Raw genomic sequence first — 25,067 nt, forward strand, 5'->3', positions numbered from 1 at the left:
CCGATAACGAAGGACGATAGAAGCCGTTCGATATCGATAGCTCAAGAGAAAGCAGCTGTCGGAAATGCAATGGCTCCACTTAAGTAGTTGGGGGCAAATTGGGCGCTATATTTAAAACTAACAAAAATTGTTAATTAAAAAAAAATGTTATTGTGCAAAATGTAGGGACATTTGGATGAGTTGTGAAGTGTACGAAATTATTTATTTCAAAAGTTGTATAACTTAGAGCCCGTATAACTCGATTTTCACTAGTTAAAGGTATTAAAAGGCAAATTAATTTTATTTTCTAACAATACGTCTTAATTACTAATCAAGATTAAACTACTTATAGCTAGGGGCATATCACACACGGCTAGACGTAGGGATTCCAATTGCTGCCGTCCTCGGGCAACAAATTGTTGGTGATCAGCAGGATGACGTCGATGATCCACCAGACGCCCACGCCGCCCATGGTGAGCAGTTTGCCCACAGCAGTGCCCGTTTGGCCGAGACAGAAGCGATCCATTCCGAGGAATCCCAGCAGCATGCTGTAGATCAGGGTGGTCACAAAGTAGTGATCCGTGTAGCGGACACAGGGTACTCCGGCGCGCAGGAAGGTGCGATTCCCGTAGCACTCTATGTCGGCGAACACTGTGCACCAGACCATGGCGTGCTCCACCTCCTCGTATGTAGATCCACCGAACTTCAGGCATCCGTATTTCTTTTCCTGCTGCGCCGTCGCGTTCTCCCGATGATCGACGGGCTCCTTGCAGTCGAGGAAGTCGCGCGGCAGAAACGAGCACATTACATTCGGTCCCAGTGGATAGAAGGCCGAGTTTCCAGCGCCGCCGGAGGAGGAAGACGCCGATGATGATGAGGAGGAGGGTCCCATACCGGAGCCCAGTTGCGCCTGCACAGGCACCACCGACTGCACCGCCGTGCCGGACACCACCGTCTGCGGCTGCTCCTTGTCGCTACGTGCCTGGATCGCTTGGGCGCCGGGTCCGCTGGCCACCAGGAACGCCAAAATTCCGTAGAAAATCCGCATCTTTGCGAGCTCCTTATCAAAATATAGCTAGCCAGTGTCGCCACACCTTGGCTTTTTTAACAGAGCTCTGTTACTGCGATGGCTTATCGATAGTTCTGATTTTCAGCATCTCGACTACGAATAAATACAATAAAATAAGTTAAAAGTTGTTCATCTTGCAAATAACAGTGCTCCCTTAAATAAATATTGCCATTACTGTGATCGTAGTCATTGGTTAAATATTTTTATTTAAAAGTAATAAGCTTATTAATCTAGCTTCGCGTCCTAGCCAACGGACCAATCACGTGCCCATCGCTACATTCGATAGGCACAGGCCCCATTGCATTAGTGTGCACACACTGGCTGCGTAATCAGCGGGCGCGAACCATTTTTTTTTTTTGGAAAGAACAATAAACAAGAGAATAATAGAGGCATAAAGAGCATTCCCCGTCCGATTTTCACGGGCAGTACGAAAACAACAACGGAGCAGAGAGCCCGTTTAACACGACGCGTCATTTTCCACCATTTTAATTCTGTGATTTGTTTGAATTTTGCTGTGTCAGCGCGTTGGAAATTCGTTGCACATCAATAATGAAACTACTGCTCCTGGTGGCCACCGCGGCCTCCGTGGCGACACTAACCGCCGGTGAGCCGTCGTTGCTCTCGGATGAGTTCATCGAGTTGGTGCGCAGTAAGGCCAAAACCTGGACGGTAATTTCTTTGTTTCCCCCCTGCTGACGTGACAAGAAAATTGAATTTTCCCATGTTCTATTCAGCTCAAAGAAGCTGGGTCCGCAAAAATCGAATTTTTGAAATTTGAAAGTTGGAATCGTTTGCCCATCGTTTGCCCATGTTTGCCCACCAATTAGTTTTTTTTGCCCACGTCCAGTTTTCAAGATATGAAATTTCGAAAATTTTCGAAAATTTTCGAACTTCAAAAAGTTGAGTTTTTTGAAATTTTTTTTTTTTAAATCGCAATAACTTCGTTTGCCCACGTTTGCCCACCCTTTAGAATTTTGAAAAAACTTTTAGTTTAGAAAATATAAGCACTTAAGGAATTAAGCATTTTCCATACCTCAAAACTAAAAATTTTCAAACAAAATCGTTTGCCCACCCTCTAAAAATGCTTTTTATCGTTTGCCCACCCTTTAAAAATTGTTTTTTTCGTTTGCCCACCCTTAAAAAAAAATAAAAACGTTTGCCCACCTCTTAAAACTAAATATTTTTAAACAAAATCGTTTGCCCACCCCCTAAAATTGCTTTTTATCGTTTGCCCACCCTTTAAAAATTGTTTTTTTCGTTTGCCCACCCTTAAAAAAAAATAAAAACGTTTGCCCACCTCTTAAAACTAAATATTTTTAAACAAAATCGTTTGCCCACCCCCTAAAATTGCTTGTTCTATTCTATTCTATCCCCCAGGTGGGTCGTAATTTCGATGCATCCGTAACGGAGGGACACATCCGCCGCCTGATGGGCGTCCATCCGGATGCACACAAGTTTGCACTGGCCGACAAGCGCGAAGTTCTTGGCGATCTTTATATGAATAGTGTGGACGAGATACCCGAGGAGTTTGATTCCCGTAAGCAGTGGCCCAACTGCCCAACCATTGGCGAAATTCGTGACCAAGGATCTTGCGGCTCCTGCTGGGCCTTTGGAGCCGTGGAAGCCATGTCCGATCGCGTACGTAGCTTATCTTATCGATTTTATAGCCCCTTTTTCTCTTTGTTTGACCAGCTGATATATTTCACATTTTTTTATTCTTGATGGTTTTTACTGATTTCGCAATGTGCAGGTGTGCATCCATTCCGGCGGCAAGGTGAACTTCCACTTTTCGGCCGATGATCTGGTGTCCTGCTGTCACACCTGCGGATTTGGCTGCAACGGCGGATTTCCCGGCGCCGCCTGGAGCTACTGGACGCGCAAGGGAATCGTCAGCGGAGGACCCTACGGATCTAATCAGGTTGGTGATCTGCTCCTGCTTTTCTAACCATCCTTAAATGGTTTTTTGAAATTATATAATTAGGTTTAAATGGGTAGAAGAAGAAGTAGAAGTATTTCCTGTATTTGTTCGTATTATATTTCTACGCAGAAATGGCTTGAAAGTAACTTCATTTGTTCTTTGTTTACTTGAAGTTAGCGACCAAGTTTACGGCGCCATAAAAAATTGTATGCAACAGTTATCGCTAGAAAGCGGCTTAGTATATCATATACAGACAGACATCCAAACACATAGAGATATAAGTATCCAATCATACACAGAATCATATATTGTGAATGCATTCCAGATTGGCGTACATCCGCAATGATAATTTCTAGTTACTAGCTCTTGTTTAGCTTTATACCTAGATTAAGGGAAGCAAACAAACAAAAACGTTACTAATATGCACTTTTTTGCAGGGCTGCCGTCCTTACGAGATTTCTCCCTGTGAGCACCACGTAAATGGAACCCGACCACCCTGTGCCCATGGCGGTGCAACGCCCAAGTGCTCGCACGTGTGCCAGAGCAGTTACACAGTGGATTACGCCAAGGACAAGCACTTCGGCTCCAAGTCGTACTCGGTGAGGCGCAATGTGCGCGACATTCAGGAGGAGATAATGACCAATGGACCAGTTGAGGGCGCCTTCACCGTTTATGAGGATCTCATTCTGTACAAGGACGGCGTCTATCAGCACGAGCATGGCAAGGAGCTGGGCGGTCATGCCATTCGCATTTTGGGCTGGGGCGTTTGGGGCGACGAGAAGATCCCCTACTGGCTCATTGGCAACTCGTGGAACACCGACTGGGGTGATCAGGGATTCTTCCGCATCCTGCGTGGCCAGGATCACTGCGGCATCGAGAGCTCCATTTCGGCGGGTCTGCCCAAGCTGTAGATGCAATATGTACTCCGGCTTTGCGCTGATAACAAATCCCTCTATTTTCTATTAACCCCCCTTTTATTTCCATTCCAATTCGCAACTGACGTTTGTAGTTAATGTAAACAACTAAACCTGATTGATAATAAAGTATTGTATATGACTGTGGATCTGAACTTTGCGTCTGCCAACTCTATACAGTGGAACCTCCGTAACTGAAAACACAAGAGAGTCTCAAACTGTAACTGGTATTAAATTAAAAGCAAAAACCAAATGATACAAAAGTAAATGAAGCTATTTGTGAGACAATAATAATAATTATCCAACGATGTTTGTTAATCGCGAAGCCAAACCGTATTCTTTTCTATTTGTTAATGATAATAGTTAGTATACTATGTACACATTTAAATGGATGGGCTGGTTTTCAGCTGTTCGTTTTGCGAGTTATAATGTGATTAGCGTCTCATTTGATTGATTAATCAAACAAAGAGTACAGCGTGCATTCACATTCGTCATATGGTGCGATTTTGTTGATTTAAGTCGCTATTTTTATTATTTAAATCAACTTTTTTTGATTAATCAGAAAGAGGGATTCACTAAACAGCGTTAGCTAAGCTATAAGCTGCCCACAATTTTCATCACCAGATGTCCATTCCCCGGAGTTCATTTTATACACATAAATTTTCACATAACATGTTTTATTTATTTTTCTCATTTGCAACATCAAATAGAACATTTGTTTTTTATTTCATTTTTTTGTAATCTTGTCATGAACCGCTTTTTTATCGATTTTCTGTGAATTGATTCGACACTATTCACTGAAACTCGATCTTTTTTCTAACAAACAGCTTAGATCGAAAAATATTTCTTACTGCCATATTTCAATTGGTTTACTCTTGTTATTTGTCATAGTCCAATTTCAATTATTGGCTTAAAAATATCTTATTTTTGGGTAGGTTTACATTATATATGTATGTATGTATAATATATATATATATATATTCATTTCCGTGGAATCAGCTCAGCTTAATTTGTTTTGTTTGTAATTCTGGCTTTGCTTTTTATTTTCTTAGGATTTTGTAAATAGATTGCATTTGGCTTGCTCCTCATTTTTTTGTTCTTCGGTTTGTAGATTTTGTTGTCAATAAATAATTTCGTATATTCTTCGCATTTCGCTTCGCTCTCCTTACAATTGTTTACAATCTGAATTCGTATTTGTTATTCCTGGACTTTTGCACTTAATAATTAAAATACATAACCATGCGGTCATATATTTTCCTATGTATGTACGTAAACATTAGGCTGTTGTTCGGTTAAACATTTCCATTGTTTTCAGTGTTTTGTTCTTTGATTATATTTTCTGCATTAGTCATCGTCAGTTTTGTGAGGGCTTTAGCTTATCATCTAAATGGTGGGTTCTCAAAATATCAATGCAATTTCGCTCAACGCTTTATTGGCTTTGGGAGTTCTTATTTCGATGGAGCAGAAAAAAGTGGGTGTACGATGTACATAGATTTCTATAAATTGCTACGATAAATAAAGAGTAAATCAATCAAGAGCAAGCACCAAAATGCCATTGTGTGAAATCTGAATCCATTTGAGTTTTCCAGTTCTATTTCTTCAGCTTATTTCTGCCTCAGGTGGGGGGGATTTATGTAAAACGATACACGACAGTGAAAGATAATACCAATTTTCAACACAAATAACGATTATCTCTCGCAAAAATAAAGTGATATGAACCGTTTGAAGCACATAAGATATAAGCTCAAATATTCTACGCTGAGAAGTTGAACGAAGTATTCATATACAAATAGATCTAGTTGGGAAGTCGGCCGAGACTTATAGAAAACGTATAGCAAAAATGCCCTTAATTTACCAGCTAAGTAGACAGACATTAACATTTTGACTCTATGAGTATCTGGTGTGTTATTTAATAGGACTTGCTTCTAAACTTCTTTTTACCTCGCTCTTGAACCTTGAACTACTCACTTACATAGGATAAACTTTTCATAGGTCGAGATTCGTCTTAAAATCTATAAGATCTTCCATTAGTTTTCAGTTTAATTGAACTTGCTACAAAGGAAAATTGTAACATAAAATATAGCTAAAAATCGACTGAATTGGAGGAATGAGGAACGTATAGCCGGACAATACTTTAATCGGAACACTTTTCCAGTTAGCAAGCTTGAAAAAACCTTAATGTAGTTGCGCTATATAAATATAGAGTATATGATTTAGTTATTTATCTTTTTTCATCTTTACATACAATTACGCTGTTCTCATTACAACTATCGCTTTAATTTGGATTTACATTTCAGTTTAGGAAGTATCTTAATCGCCTAACTCAACTATCTTTGGCTTAGGTTGACCTAAACGGATCGAACAGATTACAGATTCCTATAACTTCTCTTATTTTTACGGTCCCATATGTACCTTCAATTGTGGTTATCTGGTTTACATCCGAGTATTCTTTAGCTTACAAGATGTGTGAGAGTTTTTAGTTAACTTGCGTGGACAGCCCTTAATTGGGGGTTTGCGTACATAGTGGTATATGTATATATATATATATATAGATGTATATATATATTACTATATGGGTAAGATTCAATGCCCGTTACATCGTCAGGTCGCCGTGAGTTGTTTGTATAGGTTTTTAAGTTGTCGGCTTGAACGCATCTCAATACGAACTGAACTTTGGTTTCGGTTTTAGTTTTGGTATCACAAAATCGGGTTTTACGTTTACACAATATCCAATAGTTTCTGTTTTTTTTTTTCTTTCCGAAATGCCTTTCATTTTCGAATAACAATTTTAGTAGAGATAAATATATATATTTTGCTGTTTTTTCATCTTTTTAAATAACTTTTGGTAGCGAAAGACTATCACAATTATGGAGATTTGAAATTTCTGGGGCCAGTTAAGAGATTGTATTCAATTTCATGAAGTTTTTACATTTAACTTTTTCTTCTTTAGAACCGATTTTCTTTTTTGTAATTTTTATCAATTTTACACGCACATACACATAGATAATTCTATTTTTAGATTTTTGGTTTGGTTTACGGAAGCCGTTAATTTATACTTTTGTAGTGGTTGTTTCTCGAGAAATGCATTTAATTTTCCTTTTGATTTTGCAACTCTATCCGCTCCCCTCGCTTCCCTTAGTTGTATCTGTAATCATCCGGAGATCTTCGGTTTCAGTAGTTTGTCCTTCAGTTGTCGTATCTCACTTGGTTTGTTGAACTTGGTTCGCTTGCATATGTTAAACGGTTCTATATTTCGAAGATATCCTTGTATATATCATTTATATTTGTATTTAGTATATAGCTTTGCGATCGGCTCTTGTTTCGTGTAGCTTTCAATGTTTTTTTTATGCTTTTTAAGTGGTTTGGAAAACCATCAAACAACAGGAGGAAACAGTCTTTCTTTCCAGGTACCTAGGGGTTAAATGTGATATACAAAACAAATTAATATTGGTTAATTGGTAAGTGGGAAATTGAGATAAATCATTGATTAGCAAGGGTACCGTTCAATTCCCTGGCAACTTAGAATCATTTAGAAAGATGTTAAAAAGTGTTTTAATACTTTGAGACACCCATTTTGGTAATTTTAAGTCACCAGACATTTCTAGCACCGCTGTCCTTTATTTCTAACTACTTAAGAGTTCAGTCACATATCACCGCCCTATAACTAGTTGATTTTGAATATAGAATATATGGAATTTAAACGTATTAGAATTTGTGCTTTATATGCATACTCACCGCGTGACACATTTGACTTTTGTTAAATGTTGTACAATTGTTTTTTTTTTCTCATTTGCAAATTTGGTATTTGATATATATGTATGTATATATTACACCATTAAACTTTCAATATATCGCGCATAGTATATAAATATATATTTATATGGTATATACACAGATGTGGCATATGGAGGCATCGGTCTTGTTGTCCATTGGCTCTATATATGTTTGTTCGCTATTTCGAGGGGATTTCTATTGGGGTCGTGAGTACATTGGTTTCACTTCTATCTGATGGATCGATCTATGTAGTAGCTGCATCTGCATCTCTGCTGCCCTAGTGGTGGCTCAGGTAGGTCTTGCGCTTCAGGTAACCACTGCGTATGGGTGATGAGAGTCCCGTCTCGTTGCTGTGCTTTTCGATGACAGACGGGTTCGATGGCAGTGTGTGCGTGTGAGGTGTGTGTTTTGGTGTGGGTGTTTTGGTTTTTTTTTCAGGCAAATTTTGGATATATTTTTTTTTGGTTTGGAAAAAGAAAGACAGAGTTAATGTTGAGAAAGAGTTGAAGTTTGCCTCTAAGTGTGGTTTGGAGGTGGAAACGTTTCTAATTCAATTTTCAATTTTGTTTATTTTTCTCACAACACCAATCAATCAATCAATAAAATGCTCAGCTAGGTATGCTTTAAAATACTTAACAAAGGAACTCAAAAATTCTATAACACTAATGCTAACATGAATTGTCTGTATGTTTTGGTTTTTTTTACGCTTCTATCTGTTTACAAGATGCTTTAATTGTTGGTTTTTTATTGATCTAAACAATTTGTTTGCTAAAGTTGCAATATAATTTAATTTTCATTCGTTGCTTGTTCATGCAGCCTGATGGTGTATTTGGCGTGAGGTGAATTTGTCGGCGTGGTGGGTTTTGAACAGCGTGGTGGGTTTTGAAGGCCGTGAAGCATTAAGCGGTTTTTGTTGTATTATTATTATTATTTGTTTGGATTGGTTATCCGTAAATCAAGGAACAAACAAAGAAAAGATAAAAATCGAAATCGAAACATTATAAATCATATATATACTATGTAAGATATATATTTCCAACAGGCCCATTTAACTGTACGACTTTTGTTTTTTATTTTCTACTAAATACTGGCGCACGTATTTTTTTATGTTTTGTGCATTTTGGCTTTTGTTCGCAATCAAAATAATATCATACAAATACAAATAAACATAGTACATGAATGCAATAATAATAATAATAATAATAATAATAATAATAATAATAATAATAATAATAATAATAATAATAATAATAATAATAATAATAATAATAATAATCATCATAATAATAATCATAATAGTATATAGCTTATAGCATAAAAAATACGGCATTTGTTCTACAAGAAACTTAAGAATGTAAAATATAAAGTACAATACGATTCGTGAAGGACTAGTTTTGAGAAGATTGGTGAGACACACAGATTGCTTCTAGTACTTTTACGTTGGTGATTAACTTAAAAACATATACAAAAACTATGTATTTTAATCTAATGCAAGTTTCTTAGGCAGCTGGCGTGTCCTTTTCAATGGCATTCTCAATCAGTTGGGCCAGTAGGATGTGGTTGCTGCTGCTGGGACTGTTGATGTTGCTGCTGCAGGGACTGATGTTGGCCAACTGCAGCTCGAAAGCATTGCTGCAGATTGTCACGGCAAGGGAAAAGGGCATGATTAGGTAGGTTGCAACTGGAGGTTCGCAAAATTGGCAAGAGATTACTCGTTCCGGTTGGGGCACACCCCGCCCGAAGAAGGCGCACACAACAACGTTTAGTGGGTATGGGAATGCTGGATGGGTTACCACTGCATCGTCTCGATGGCAAAGCAAGAAACAATGCTGGCTGACAAAATAAACGGCCATGCGACCCAGAACACAAACACAAACCAAAAAAAATAACAGAGAGCAACAGAAAGTCACAGAAAATGTCTAAACACCAACAAAGCAGTTTCCAATGGAACACAGGTATAATGCCTTCAGCTGAATCAATTTCACTCAATAACTTTGAGTACATATGATTACGAATATGATTACTGACTATGTTTTCATTTTTATAATAACATGTTTCATGAGAAATTCAAATCTTAACTAACCCTGATTCATTCCTTTGGTAAATAATACAAGTTATCAAAAGCTACAGACCTTTACCTATAACATCTTATATAAGGAAACCTCAATTCCTGATTATAACATTTGCATCCTTATTTCGAATCAGCTAAAGGCAGTACACTGTGCGCAAAACATATAACATTAACACACACGAATGCTGTGGCCTATTTACACTAAACACAAACACAGATACGTATATACAGCGAGGATCGGGCGTTACAGTGGGTGCGCTCTGTACAGTGGATCGTCTCAAGCAGCGCCAGCCAGTGGCATCAGCGTCTTACCTTCTGCGCCGCGGATTTGCGGTCTGGCCGGGAAGATTGAAGCATCCGCGTGGAATGACCATGCGCGCATTGCCCTTCGCCGGACGCGAACCACCCACAGCCTGCAAACCGGCCAAGTGGGCGGCATAGCCATCGCTAAGCACGGTTGCATTGGACTGCAGCTTCTTGCCAACCTGTGAGGAGAACGTTTAGTTGCCATTAATTCTGATCACGAAATCTGAATTGTAAGTGATTACCTTGCCAACGATGAATATTTGATCAGTCCGCATGCCAACATTCGTGTAGACACTAATGTCCTTGCTGCTGCCGTAGGCGGCAGTAATTGAGATTCCATGGTTCTGCACCAGATTGTTGAGATAGGCCGTCTTGTGGCCCAATGGATCGGTGGACAGGCCGTCGGCGAACGAGATCAGGCCATGCGGGAAGTTGTGCTGGCTCAGCCAGGACACAACGCGTTGTTGCTGCATATCCGGTCGTCCGGTGATGTAGATGAGCAGGTAGCCCAGCTCCTGCCAGTGGCGGCAAACATCGACAGCTCCGGCACGTACCTTGGGATCCCTGCCCGTCACCGACATGGAAGCGGTGAAAGATCCATCAATGCTGAAGACCACGCATTCGGTCAACGGCGGCACCACCGCCATATAGCAATCCACCGAGGTGTGATCGCCACGGACCACCATCTTTACCGGGTATATGCCATAGCCTAGGGATACCTGATCCGGAATGCTGTACGAGATTCGACCGTTCTTGTCCGTCACCTCAGTGCTGAGGAACGTCCACTCGCCCGCCGGCGGATCCTTCATAATGTGCACATCAACCTTCTCACCGTGCAGGGTGATCATGTCTAGGGGTCCGTACATAAATCTCGCATTCAAACGCTGCTCCCTGCCCTCCTGCACGATCACATCGTTGGCCCGATGATTGGCTGCCACATTTTTCAGCTTCACCGAGGTGCGTTTCTTGATCCACTTCTCCCTCGGCTGTCCTGGATGGAAGGAGGCATTGTCCTTGTCATCGTTGGAGCCCACAAAGGGTATGCCCTCGAATTTGCCAATCTGCCGTAGAATAAAGGCAATCACATCCGGACTCTCCCAGTAGCTGGCGTGGAAGAGGTGCGGCAAGGCGTGAGCCGGAAAGTTACTCAATCCCTCCGGGCAATATAAAGCGTAATCTAAGCGCTTTGTGCCCCACCATTTGTTTTGCACTGCGAATATAAATATTGAATTAGTTAGTTCAAAATACAAGTTTGCTTAAATATAGCTGCTGCTTCTAGCGGATAACGACGAGCTTCTTACGGGCATGGATCGTACTAAGCGAGACATTCTCAATCAGACCCGATATCGTGCTCTGCATCGATGCGTCCGACAAACGGCGACCAGCCAGCAGATTGTTGCCGTCGTTAAAGTGCTGCGGATGCGACTGAATGACCTCCACTGAAAAGGATCACATAATGTCCCAATTAATACCATTATGAATACATGTGCAGAGGTTAAAGAAGAAAAGCTATTGAGATATACTTACATAAATGCAATGGCTGACCATTTCCCAGCGGATACTTGGCGTACCGTGGGACATTAACTGGCGCCAATATCGAAAACCGGGCGCTAAGAAGCGGCTCCAGGCGCGAGGCTATCGGATCGGTTGGATGGAACAGATTGTAGACCTGGTGGCAGTTGGGACGCGGCAGAGCGGCCTTGGCATCATGAAGTTTCCTTGCAGCAAGTACCACAGACAGCGGCGATCCGAACATGAAGAAATCACAGACCTCAAAGTCCAATTTGGTGGCTCGCGAATCGCTGGAGGAGCTGGAACGGCGTCGACGTGGCGATGGAGCCACCAGCAAACGCTTGGCATCCAAATCGGCTTCGATGAAACGCTCGTCATCGTCCAACCTCGAATTTCGAGCGCTTAACGGATTGTGGGTATTTATATTTGTGGCTGCATCTCCACCAGAATTTGAGGCGCCTGATGCCGTTCCCGGCTGGCTGCCATTTGATCGGCAGAGGGCCTCGTACGCCAGCAGTGAGCCCATCGAATCGCCCAGCATGACAATCTGGCCGGAGAATCCGTGTCCCTCCTCCGATTTTAAGAACTCATGGTAGACAATATTGGCAGCGGCGACCGTCTTGTTGACCGTCTCGTGGAATTCTGGCGATGCCACGGATAGTAGGGGTATGGCTCCAATAGGAACATCGGCTATGTTCGGTATATCCGCCGCTGAGGGCGATGCATCAAAGGAGTACGGACTCAGGCTGGAGAGAATGCCCAAGGCGTCGGTGCAAATTGAGGGGCACGGCACCATCTTGATGGTCACATGAGTGAGGAGGCTGGGATAGTGCTGTCGCATCACCGCCTCGAAGGAGCCACGGAATGTGGTCACATCGGATTTCTTGGCGGTCAGCTCGCTGGCCGCATCCAAAACACTGCCCGCATGGACCACCAGGATCAGAATGGTTGTGGGGCATGACGGTGTGCTCGGTGATCCCGGCGGCGAGGAGTCGTGACTGCGATCCACGCTGGCGGAGGAGCGTAACTGTCGCTTGTTGCCGCGCTCTGAGGCCACGCGCATCAAAAAGTCCTGATTGAATATGCTGTCCTCTTGCCGCGAGTTGCCACGCCCACCCACGGATGCTGCGCTAGAGGGTCCGCCATGTGGCGGCGGACTGTCGTCGCCCTCGCCCAGCAGCTCCAGCGAGCTCCACTTGGCCAGCGAGTTCGTCTCATTGGTGTCTAAAATATAAATTAATTGAAAATTGAATAAATATAATTGAAATTAAAACGGAGGCAAGAAATTTTGCCATTCCTTTATGTTAATCAACATTTATTAATGCTTACCCAGACAATCAAAGAATTCCTCATCCGAATTGGATTTGGAGTCCACTTCCAATCGCTCCATACGCCAGTTTGCCACCTGAGGTGTGCGTAATTTGAATTAATACTTGTATATAAGAACAAAGGCTGTTCAGATTGTTTATTTATAGGCATGAATATGCTACATACTTTTCTTCGAATCTGTTCTACAAAAAAGCGGCATTGAGGGGCTAAGCTAAGCTAATAGAACTTGGCTAATCAAAAACTGCGACTAGGCAAATTACTAAAGGAATGGCGGAGGAGGTTTATATGGAGCATGGCAGCTTTTATACTAATTATAATTAATTTATTATTAGCTGGGCATTTACTAGTAATGAAAAAGAAAGAGAAGGGCATAAAGGGAGCGACAGAGAGGGCGAGAGGAACTTACATGTCTGCGTGGCGCTGTCTTTGCATGCGGCTTTTTGGACTGATTTTGGATTGTTTTAGGTTTTTGTGAGTGTAATTTTGTTGTTATTTTTTATATATTCAATTTATTCGATTTCATTGATTTGTGTCGATTTCGATTGTGTTGTTGTTGTCGGTGGTTCGTGTTGGATGGAAGGTAAATTAAAGATTATTTGGTAAGACGCAGCACATTTAAAGGACATAGCGGCACACAACACACAGAAAATTGAACACAGAGACAGAAAAAAGGTGTTTTCGAAGGTAAATATTGTAAACTAGATTAAAAGTAAGTTTAAGTGCGGAAAAAAATTGCACTTTGAACATTAAACGCTTTGAACTTTGAATAAAACTAGGTTAGTCAAAGAGAAAGAGAGATATTTCAATAAGAAATTGAGTATGATTGTTATTATTGTTCTATAAAAATTCTATTGCTTTTTTTTAAGCTTTTCAATGGGATAATTCTCTGACTTTTCAGTCATGTTAAGAAACAGTACACAAAAGTATTTGTATAAGGAACACCGAACTTGTAAAACTTTCATTTGCAGAGTTAACACACGAAACCCACATAGAAAACGAGCAAAGGACACAGGACAAAGAGAATGGATCAGGTGGCCGTGCTCACCTGGAGATCGAAGCTGTGGGCAGATCCCACCGGAGAGTGAAGGGCACCCTTCGACCCGAACTTGCCCTTCTGGGCCATCTGAATACTTTGGGAGCGGGAACGTTGCGCGGATCCGCTTTGGTTGGCGGACAGATCTACGCCCGTACCAATGGCATCGTTCTCATCCTCGTCGTCATCCTCCTCCTCGCCCTCCTCATCCGAACTGGCCTCGGCGCTCGGCGGCTGCTGGGTGACAATCGGCGGCACGGCCGGAGCGGACTTCTTTCGCTCGCTGCCCGTTGTAGAGGCGGCAGTGACCGCCGTGCTGACATACGGCTCCGAGATGCTGTCTGGAATGGATTAATAAAAGTAATAAATACATTGATACACTGGTTCATTTTCTAATGGATGTCCGAATGAATATGCATACAAGTTTTATTCTAACTAAAAGTTGTTCGACTTTTCTGAGCATAATTTATAATGATCTTGGTTTTTGAATGATTTCATTCAGTTAAACATTTTATGCTTGATCTTTGTGCAAACTAACACTTTTACAATTTAGCAAGTTTATGTGGTGAGTCTGAAGTGGATGATAGAATAGTGGAGGTGCCCAAAGCGGACTGACCATCGCTGCACTCCTCGCCGCCGCCCATCTTCTTGGCCAGGGCCAGTTGCGTTCGTCGCTCCAGTTCGCGGATATCCTCGATGGTCAATCCGAACCACTCGTCCTGCCATGCCCACGCCTGTCGATGGGCACGCAGCATCATCTTGCGCAGCGCCACGTCGTGGATGAACTTCTCCAGCTTCGTCTGCATGCCCCAGTAGCGGAACTCAACGCGGCAGATCTTGTAGGCGGTCATCAGGGACATGTTGCGCGGTGTCGGCTGCTTCTTGCCCTTCACTTCTCGCCAATACTCATCCAGCCAATCCTCGCCCAAGGGGCCACGGCCCGTCTTGTCCGACACAAAGTGCTTGGGATCCTCCTCCTTCACATAGTCGCCACCCCACAGCTGGTCCTTCACAATGTCAATCACGTCTGCAAGGACAGAGGGTGCTTATTAGAAAAAAATCCTTAAGCATGTGGCTATTATTATTCACTATTCTTAGAACTCTGACTGACCTACTATGCGATTACGCAGATCGCTTCCGGACAGCTGGAAGACATTGTCCTGATAGCCATTGTCCGGATAATAGTATGTCTCAATGTCCAGCGAGAACTTCTCCACAAACGGACAGGTGTAGCGAGTCCTGGTATACGGATAGGCATTCCATGCCTCCTCCTCCACGGTTAAAGCGCTTTTCGGCAAGAGACCTTGGCAAATACAAATAAATATTGAATTAAAACGTAATTAGCTCACAGTATTTAACTCACTTTTGATCCAGCCAGGCAGATGATTGCCCACGTGGTAGATCTTCTTTGTGTATTGACCATTTCCGCCGGGTCCATCCTTGTACGGCTCATTGATGATAATCTCAACGCCACTGCCCTCGCCATGACTCTCCTCGCGACTCTTTTTCTGTGAATTGGATATCAGTTTTGCAAGATTATTATGACTGAAATCAAAATAAACTGCAAGTGTATTGAGCAAGATTGCTAGAATTTCCGGTGAAAACGTTTGATAAATATTTGCCATTGTAAATATTTGTAAATAAGTTCAATGTGCAAAGACGAATAAACAGTTCCAGACAAATTGTACATTTTGTAACGATCAAAGATTATATTTGAAAACTGTTGAACTATGACACCGGAAATTGCAAACGTTAAATGTGTATTATATTTTTGTTTGTAGAGCTATAGAGCTATTGCTATGCATACATTATTTTTAACTGCAACTAATGAGCTATTTCGAAACCAATCAATTGAAAATTGCCTTTGAAAAATATTTTTAAGTCAAACATATAGGCTGCATTAACTTTTAGGTGTTGCTTATCGATTGAATGTAACTAATATAAAGGAATTACTGAAAGTTATTAGCACATGACTAGGCGAACTTCTAAATAACTTTGTCTCAAAAATAGGAATCCTCACCGCAATCATGTAGAGCTGGGCGATGCGGTACTCCTCGACGGTGAGGGGCAGCGGAATGCGGTACTCCTTGATCAGCATGTTGATGCCGCGTGACTTCGAGTCCTTGGCGTTGAAATGAGGGATTCCCCTGCGGTTATTGACGTGTTGCAAATGTCGGGCTCTTCCGACGTTACCGGACTGTTCCGGCGTCCTCCTTTCCGGCTGCCTCTATTGGCTCTCGTTGGCTGAGGGAATGGCAATCATCGATTGCCGCCGCTGGTCATGGCTGGATGATGTGATGGCGACGCGGATGTCGTCCGACGTTTCTGTGGCGGGGAATTTGGGGGTAGGTGGCACCTCGTCTATGACCTGGTCGAAATGGGGGAATCGGAAAAACGAGGCGGGGTTAGTCAGCGGGTCTATGGATAATTTTCCAGGGCCGTAGGTGTACAGAGGTCCAGATGTGTGTGTAGGTGTGTGCTAGTTGCTATGGCTTCTGCCTGCTGCTTGCCTATCTGACATTTAAGTGAATGGGCACCCAGAAAACTAAAATTGCACAGCCCTATGTGGAGCTGAAAAGTTACTTCAAGGTTGGGAAAGTGTTCGTTAGGATTATTAAAACTTATGCATCTCATAGATCAATATGTAATTTATATTTTGTTGTGCGATTATCTAAAAATACACACATACTACTGCGTAGCAGCAAATGAAAAATCAAGTAATAATCCCCAAAGTTATTAGCTATAAACGAGCTGAAAAGATTTTAATAGCACACAAAATGTTTTGCAAATGCAATTTAAACAGGATATACGCATTCTAAAGCAAATTATTGTGCTGCTATTCACCATTATTGGCTTTAAGCTAGAGCAAAATAAAAGTGATGTTTTTAGAAAAAGACCACCAGAGCGTTGCAGTGAGTTCTAAAATGCAAATTACCATTTTATTTATTGATTTCGAGTGACAGCGAAATGGGGACATGAAAACGAGCGGGGGAAAAACCTTTGACAGGCATTTTAGATAATCGGATGTGACTTGAGGGCTCTCAGGGGTTCCTTCTGTTTTGAAGCGAAACGAGGGCCAATGTCAATTAAATGCCAACAACAAGAAGTGAGTCTTCGATAAGGTCAAGTACGGTATCGCATTTCGCAAAAGAAAAAGCACAGAACTACTTGTTTCACCGTCTTTACTATCAATTTAGCATGTCGCGTTGCCCATTTCACTGCTTTTTATTTTTATATACATATATATAAATATTCCATATTTACCTAAATGGGAGTATATTATAATAGTTATTAACTAAGCATTCCTATGAAAAATGTCTTATACACCCTAAAAACTAATGTTAGCCCAAGCTATGGCCAACTAACTTTTGACTTGCCTGGAGTTAAAACTGGCCAGCTTTGACGAAAACGAAGCCAAAATTCAGTTTATCGTGCATAATTCGGTTGCTGTTCTTACCTTGAACCATTTCTACTTTTCCTATCTTTTTTGCTAATTGGATTTATTGTTGACTGCTGACAACAGCAATAGCAACCTAGGGGCCCTGCGGGGCAGGAGGTGTGAATGTGTGTGTGTATATATATAGCTATGTACGTAGGATGTCGTCTGACGCATTTGCATCGCATTCTGACCTATTGGAATGTGGATAAACCTGCGAAGGAGTGTGGGTTGGGTGGTTTTGGTGGCTAATATAGGGGGTGGAGAAAGGGGCAGACTAACACGTGTATAAGTCAAATGCTGTTTGAGGACAAACAGCGATAGGGGAATTATCGTTATGACTGATAATAAAGTGATGAATTCCCGTGCAGAAATATTAATTAGTTTGGTAGCCAGTAATTACAGTAAGTATTGCTCAAAGGGAATTTCATTGATAATTTGTTATTGAATAAATAGTATTTCCAAACAAAAATATATTTAACAAAGTTACCTAATAAAATATCATTTTAATTGACATTTTAAAGAGCAAATAAACCTTTAAGCTAGCTTCACTGTGCTTACAAGCTGTGAACTTCCATTGCTAATGACCTTCATTAGACTCCTAATCTGTTTAGATCTTATCTCGCATTTATCTCGACCACAAATTTGTCCAACTGCTCATTAAGTGCTATTGTATTCCCTCGTCCAATTTATGGATCCCAAAGGAGCTTACTTTTTAATTGGAGCTTTTTGTGTTGGTGTAATGTTCGGGAAATGGGGATGGGGATTTTGTAAATTGATGCAAGTGGTACCTTGTACTTTGGCATGAAAACTCAACCATGTTGCGCAAAAGTTGAGATTTACATATAAAAAACCTTTTGACGTTATAAGATAATACTAAAAAGCTGCTTTTTATACATATGTATAATTATATTATAGCATAGTTTGCTTAGCTTGTAGTTACATACAAATATCATACAGTTTGATCGCGATAAGATCTGGATGGACATTGCGGGAAGAGTGAAAGGCGATGCTATAATAAGAGGCACAATAAAGAAGGGCAGTCAATCAATAATTATTGGGCACAGCGGGCAGTGGGGGAGGGAACACGAACACAGACATGCACATGTTTATGTCATGGCAGTTACATGGCAGGCCGTAACAAATCGTAAGCCCCAACAATATGGCCACCGCTTTCTTTATCCCCACTCCCCCACTCCCCCTCTGCCCCACCACTCTCTGCCATGCCACGCCCCCTCTTGGCTCAGCTTTCTCCACCCCTCGTTAGGCTCCCCCATCCCCACTTTACTGTTTTTTCTTGCCTCCTTAGCATAATTACATTTTGTGACACAGAAAATGCGCCGACAGATTTTCTTTGCTACCCTGGGTCAAAGGTTATCGAAAGTGCACATAAAAATGTACCTTCTACATTTTCAATACTTGTTGTTAGGCAAGCAAAAGAAAAAAAACACTATTTAAAGAATGTCAAATTCTGATTACAACTGCAATTTCTTTGCTCAATTTGATATTCATACTTTCTTGCGGTTTCTTAAGAATACAAGTAAAATTCGTATAAGAAAATACCTGCAGTTAAAGGAGATAAGAAATGTTTATATTCATGATGAGAAAAAACTTTGCAGCGATAAGATTTATTACAATGGAACTTCCTTTATGGAGGTAATAAAAAATGGGCATTATTTATGATACGATTTAAGCCTTTGTCTTGGGGGGCATTTAAAGAATCTAGCATAAAATCCCACTTTTTAAAATGGATGAACAACCAGAGATGGATAGTCGACCCACTGTGCATCAATAAACAAATTACAAACGCACACATGTGCTGGCTATAAAAGAGCCGGCCAAAGTGCACGTAGTCTTCAATGTGGTTGTTTATGATGTATTTTGTCATTTAAAAAATTTTGTTTATGATGTGACCAAAGGGTAAACCAAGGGTATGCACACGAAGAAAAGTCAGCATTATCAAAAATAATTTCATTCATTATTATTAAAATTATCTTTCTAACCATGTCCTAAAGCTAAAACAAAATGCTATGATATAATTCTCATATTTAAATAATTTTTAGATTGATTGAAATCATTTTTTCTCCGTGTAACATTATAAGATGAAGATGGGTAAAATTCCACGTTTTTATGCACAATACCATTTTTTTTATTAAGTCTGCCAGACAGAATCGCAAATAGTGCACAAATAAATAATGGCGAAAATAGAGGAAATAAATTTGCGCAATTGTTGCAACATCGAAAACGCCAAACTGTTAAATAAATTGCCATGGTAATTGACCAAGAAATACAATACATAAAATAAAAAATAAAGGTGTAGAAAAAAGTGCAAAAAAACGGTAATAAAACCAAAAGAGGCAACAACAAAACAGACGCACTGAAGCGGAAATAAATGAACGCGTTTGTGGGACAGAGACAAAAATAGAGAGCATGGGATGCAAAGAAAGCAAAGGTTGAATAAAAAGCCTATTAAATCCGAGTCTCAAGTTTAGTGAGCTAAATTAGACGGAAAAGAGCAAAAAAAAAAAAGGTCACGTACTCTCTCTCACTGGCTCTCCCCATCTCGCTCACTCCGCCGTGCACACCTGTGGCACGCTTTGTGCTTATTAATAATTTATAAATACAACAAGCAGCAAAAATAAGAACACAACAAATGTATTTCTAGGATTCATCTCAAAAAGCCCTTTTTTCATATTATTCATATGATGACAAGTTAATTTTTAAAAACTCATTAGTCAATCTAACATTCCTAACAATATTATTCATGGGAAATTCATCATATTTATATTAATGTATTACTCTAAAAAATAATAATAATAATAATTCAAAAAATAATTGTATAAATTAAATTTTTTATGATCCTTTTTATTATATTAAGAAGAAACTAAAATAATGATGCATGTAACATTATTAAAAAAAGTTTTAACTAGTAACAATTAAAATTTCCCAACATAAAATATCTTATATTATAATAGAAGACAACAATGAACTTTTAAAAACGCGATGCTGTAATAAACTTTTTCCGATTTATAAAAGTGCCAAAGTCACAAACACAACAAAACAAAGCTTTACGTGAAAATTACGCATGGAAAATTCTTATCACAGACTTGTTGTTGTTTGTAGAAGAGAGTAAAAGCGTGGAAGAGGAAGATAGCTATAGCTAACGGGACCTTGAGACCTGGCCACAGCCAACACACACACTTACACAAACACGACGCAGCTTACGCATTTACGCAGCTGCCACCCACACACACACACAAACTAACTAAGTATCCTTAACTAATTTTCCGCATTTTGTTGTAAACTATTTCATTTGTTACATACAAATTTTCATACACCAACTTTCAGTGGGCCAACTCACATTATTATCATTCGCAGGCGGGCAGCTGGACAATTAACAAAAAAAAAAAAGAGTAAGGCCCAAAACGCAAAGAAGAAAAGAAACAACGACCAACGCACAACAAAATATAAATATACAGTGGATATTTGCTGAGTCGATGGGGCGATTAATACAATTTATCTATTCATTTTCTTTGGGGCGCTTTTCCAGGCCGCAGATGAAAAATGTTTTTAGCGTTGTTGCTGCTTGCCTTGCGTTTGCTTATTTCTTTTTGCAATCAAAACGTACACACTGAAAAAAAACAGCGTGCGCTGCGCGGCGGCAATGTTGCGATGCGACTCGTCTCGCGTTTGATTCCGAACTGAAGTATCTTACTTCAGTAACCAAACCGAAATGACGCCGAGCCGGACGCCGAACGCTGAACTAAACGAACGACGAAAAGCAAACGAAGCTAATGCAAAAGCAAAACGAAGAGGGAGGCGTTCTGGGAACGAATATCAGCTCACAATCGCCATACTAATAATGTGACATACATATGTATATTTACAATCTAAATCTATTATGCTTAAATACTAAAACAATATGTCTACATTATAAATTCATACATATATTATAATTTAGCTCCGTTCAACTGCTCGAAGGTATCGTATATATATAAAATAGTCACGCTTCAACGCGGCTTTACTTATTATTGCATATAAATTGTATGTATTTAGTATATAACTGTTTTCTGTTTAAATTTATGAACTGAAAAGTTAAAACAGTACAATTTCTAAAAGCCGTCAGACCAAAACTCGATTCTCAACTGACGTTTTGCGGAACACCCCTTCCTTTGGTTGTGCGCAACAAAAGCGCGCGAGAAAGCGCCAAAGAAATGCTCACTCTCCTTCCTCTTCCTTTCGCGCTCTCTTTGCCTTTCTCTCCCCTTGCGTGGACGCAGCTGGTGTGGCTGAAGAGAGGGGGGTTTCGTAAATTGGATTTATGCATATCCGTCAATGAATAATATACAGAAGTGGAATTCCTGCAAGAAACTCGGATGCCCAGAGCTCCACAAAATGCCAACGTCCCGGCGTCCTTGTGCGCTCTCTTTTGGAAAAAGGCAGCGAGAGCAAGAGCGAGCTGTAGCAGCTAGTCTAAGTGTACGGTAAGAAGATAAGCTTAACGGCGCATTCCGCTCGGTCAGAGTTAAAAGCAAACATGTCACGACATGCACAAACAAAAGACACCAACTGTTGTCATTCCGCTCCTGTCACTCCAGCTCTCTATCTCGCTCTATTTTTCGCTCTGCTGTTTTCACTGCCCTTTCTAGTTTGTCCTATTGCATGTGATTAAAGTTCAACTTTGACATTTACACCGCGCATGTCCCAAAAAATAAAGGAACAATTGAGCTTGCACAGTTTGGCAAGTGATTTTTGAACGTGTAAGCGCTAACGGTAAGCTGAATGCAAGTTTTAGTTGAGTGCACATTAAGTGGCAACGGACACTAGTTGCCTCACTCCCACTTCCGCCTACTCAAAGCATCTATCTCCTTGTGCGTTCTCAAAATGCTAATAAAATTACTTCATTTCAGGAGCATCTTGGAGCATCTACTAATTAAGTGCTATATACATATGAATTTAAATTTGGTTCGGGCTTTTTTATTATCTGCAATCTATACACTTTCATTAGGTGTCATAACGGTATTTAAGCACTTTTTGTTTGCTTTATTTATCTTGTTGTTTTTTGGTAAAGCATCTGCTTAAGATCACCTATGATAGGTGCATTTATCTTTTTATTATTAGCTCACTTAAGTTCTTTGTGCGATTTACTATGTTAAATATGCATATTTTTGTATGTTTGTTTTAAAATCCCTGTTTGTGTGTACATACATATATCCATTGGCTATAACGCACAAATGCAGTTAATTAAAAAAACTCGACTTTTCGAAAATTTGCAGCTTTATTTTTATGGGATTTTATAAGTTTTTCTTTTTTGGTTGTTTGATGAAACTTCTAAACTAAACTACGCTTTCCGGGTTTCCATTTTCTGAGTATCAGAAATTGCGTGGCGATCGAACTTCCCCGCTTTTCCAGGGGGCGGGGCCATATGCGCCCTAGTTCTGGGCGTGATGAACGCCGTGGTAGGCGGCCTGCTTGTGGGCGGGGGTACGCTGACCGAAGGGGCTCTTGGGGTTGACCTCCAGGATGTAGTCACCGCGCAGATCGAAGTCGACCTGGAGACCCATGTAGGCGCGCTTGCCGAAGCCATCCTGCTCCTTGTACTGCTTCAGGGAGTTGGCCGGAACGGAGGGGAAGTTGCGCTCACTACCGGGACGCACGGACTCGGCAAAGTAGCGGGTGGCACGGGCCACAGCCTCGATCACATTCTCGGAACCAGGAACACCGGTGGAGGGTCCGTTGGGGTAGAAGTCAACATCGCCGCAACGGATGGGGGTGCCCATGGCGAAGGTCGAAGTGTGGATGGCATCAACGAAGTCGGCATCGCCGCGGGACAGACCACCGAGCATCTGAGGACGCTTGGACAGCACCTTGGCGGGATCCAGACCGGTGATGCGACGCAGCTTGTGTCCGCTTTGGGCGGTGTACTTGTTGCCAGCAGCTCCGGCGACATGGGCACTGATTCCCTGGCCGATCAGGTGGATGATCTCCTGGGGCACACCCTTGTTGGTCAGATCGATCAGGGTCTGGCCGATCATGGCACCGGTGTTCTGCACATCCAGCATCGCGTAGCGCTTGAAGTTGGTCAGGGTGGAGCCGAGGTCGATGATCTGTAATTGAAATTTCATAAATTTAAATGTATTAACATATTAATATGACAAAGCAGTAAACTTACGATCAAATCGCCGCTTGCGGCCTTGGCGGACTTCCATTGGTCGGCGGCCTCCTCGCTGCTGGTGTAGTCGTAGTCGCTGCTCTTGAGCTGCTGCTGCTGCTCCTGGGCGTTCTTCTGCAGCTGCTGGAGGTTGTTCTTCTGGACGTAGGCCTGGACCAGCTTGCGCATGGCCTTCTTCTGGGCGGGACTACTCTGGGGCAGACCGGTCAGGACAATGGTGACCTCATCCTCGCCGAAACCGGGCTGTGCCTTGGCCGTCTCCACGTAGTTGTTCAACTTGCACTCAACCTTCTGTCCGTTGGACTTGACAATCCAGACGGGCACGTTGCTGGGGCTGGGCACAAAGCTGGGGGTCAGATCGTGCTTGATTTGGCCAACGTGGTCTGCGGATCCAATGGAAATAGCCAGTTAAAATCTCAATAAATGGAATATGTCAATAGAAATCTCTGGAGATTTGAAGCAACCTACTGGATACTTCTCTCAAACCTCTAGAGATTTGCAGTGCAATGGATTTCTACTCACAGATCTTCTCGATCATCTTGGCACCCTGCTCCAGGGGCTGGTTCTCCAAACGCTCCCAGGTGATGTCGTTGAGGGAGGGCACGCTCTCCAGCTCGGAGGCGGTCAGCCACTTGGAGGGCTTCAGCTGGCTGTTGGAGCCATCCTTGGAGGCATGGGCCGCCACCAGGAGGCAGGTGGCCAGCAGGCAAAGGCGCAGACTCATTATGGTCGTGGGAACCGGAATTGGATCAGATCAGGCCAAACGTTGAACGACGTTTGATGGCTTCTTCCAGCCCCATCTCGGGCTTATATAGCTCCGATTCTCCATAGCTGTGCCAACTATTTTCTGCTGACCACAGGAAGTCGTCGTTGTCGGCTGTCTAGCTTCTAGTTTTTTTCCACCCCTTCGTTCTGCTGATCTGTCGCCGGTATTAAAGTGCAAGTCAAGGGAAAATTGCAAATAACCGATTTATTTCACATGTGTTTGCCAATAGTTCAGTTCTCTTATCGCAAAAAGGTTTTTGAACCTCTTCACACTTGGCAAAATATGTGCAAAAGATCCATTCATAAAGTGATAAGATTCAGATTATCCAAAATCGTTGACTACTATCATTAAATCGTTATATTTAGGGCTGTACTATTATCACGATTACACTTACATTAAGCCATTTCAATCGATCCAAATTTTTGTTCTCTGCACTTAAATTGTAATCCAGCGCGATTGATTAAAACAAATTCTATAGATCCGTTGATTAGACTTGACCTGACAACAAACTTGCAACACCTGCGTCAAGTGCGGGACTAGTGTAACCCGGCATTGACCTCCAGCGATTGGAAGCCGACCGAGTTGGAATCAATGACCAGCCAGGTGAATAAGGATACAGTATATTTACATATATGCTAAAGCATGTAGTTTTCTATGGCCTCATAAATCTTTAATTAAAACATAAATATATTATATACAAAGTAAATATAATATTTGTGTCTGCCTCAACAGTAATGATTCTGCTTGAGTTGCATAAAATTGTATTGCATAAAAAGGGCAATAACAAA

At 41.5% G+C, this 25,067-nt stretch overlaps 4 protein-coding genes across 11 annotated transcripts; 1 reads left to right on the forward strand and 3 right to left on the reverse strand.

Annotated features, from left to right (window-relative positions):
* Positions 1-261: 261 nt before the first annotated feature.
* LOC120456879 (TM2 domain-containing protein CG11103) lies at positions 262-1,081 on the reverse strand. Its single transcript, XM_039643977.1, has one exon. It carries the CDS (start codon positions 1,025-1,027, stop codon positions 353-355), a length of 675 nt encoding a protein of 224 aa, XP_039499911.1. The 5' UTR covers positions 1,028-1,081; the 3' UTR covers positions 262-352.
* A 325-nt stretch (positions 1,082-1,406) lies between these two features.
* LOC120456875 (cathepsin B) lies at positions 1,407-4,035 on the forward strand. Its single transcript, XM_039643971.1, has 4 exons — positions 1,407-1,717; positions 2,426-2,686; positions 2,799-2,966; positions 3,404-4,035. Exons 1-4 carry the CDS (start codon positions 1,598-1,600, stop codon positions 3,875-3,877), a joined length of 1,023 nt encoding a protein of 340 aa, XP_039499905.1. The 5' UTR covers positions 1,407-1,597; the 3' UTR covers positions 3,878-4,035.
* Positions 4,036-4,540: 505 nt separating this feature from the next.
* LOC120456857 (protein retinal degeneration B) lies at positions 4,541-16,093 on the reverse strand. Of its 8 annotated transcripts, none has more exons than XR_005616873.1 (13): positions 15,926-16,093; positions 15,269-15,413; positions 15,017-15,208; positions 14,522-14,932; positions 13,918-14,246; positions 13,279-13,317; positions 12,873-12,948; positions 11,559-12,767; positions 11,333-11,470; positions 10,274-11,241; positions 10,038-10,210; positions 7,616-8,004; positions 4,541-7,291 (listed from the first exon to the last, which is right to left on the reverse strand). XR_005616873.1 is itself a non-coding variant. In XM_039643933.1 (12 exons), exons 1-12 carry the CDS (start codon positions 16,001-16,003, stop codon positions 9,154-9,156), a joined length of 3,852 nt encoding a protein of 1,283 aa, XP_039499867.1. In that variant the 5' UTR covers positions 16,004-16,093; the 3' UTR covers positions 8,949-9,153. The 8 variants fall into 8 exon arrangements, 4 of the variants coding, with proteins under 4 accessions (XP_039499869.1, XP_039499867.1, XP_039499865.1 ...); XR_005616874.1 differs by having other exon boundaries at positions 7,616-8,471; XR_005616876.1 differs by lacking the exon at positions 13,279-13,317 and having other exon boundaries at positions 7,616-8,471; positions 11,372-11,470.
* A 6,507-nt stretch (positions 16,094-22,600) lies between these two features.
* On the reverse strand, positions 22,601-24,300 carry LOC120456871 (vitellogenin-3). Its single transcript, XM_039643968.2, has 3 exons — positions 24,036-24,300; positions 23,514-23,896; positions 22,601-23,448 (listed from the first exon to the last, which is right to left on the reverse strand). Exons 1-3 carry the CDS (start codon positions 24,235-24,237, stop codon positions 22,774-22,776), a joined length of 1,260 nt encoding a protein of 419 aa, XP_039499902.1. The 5' UTR covers positions 24,238-24,300; the 3' UTR covers positions 22,601-22,773.
* Positions 24,301-25,067: the final 767 nt, after the last annotated feature.

The sequence above is a fragment of the Drosophila santomea genome, chromosome X (genome assembly GCF_016746245.2).
Source record: "Drosophila santomea strain STO CAGO 1482 chromosome X, Prin_Dsan_1.1, whole genome shotgun sequence".
Lineage (NCBI taxonomy): Eukaryota > Metazoa > Arthropoda > Insecta > Diptera > Drosophilidae > Drosophila > Drosophila santomea.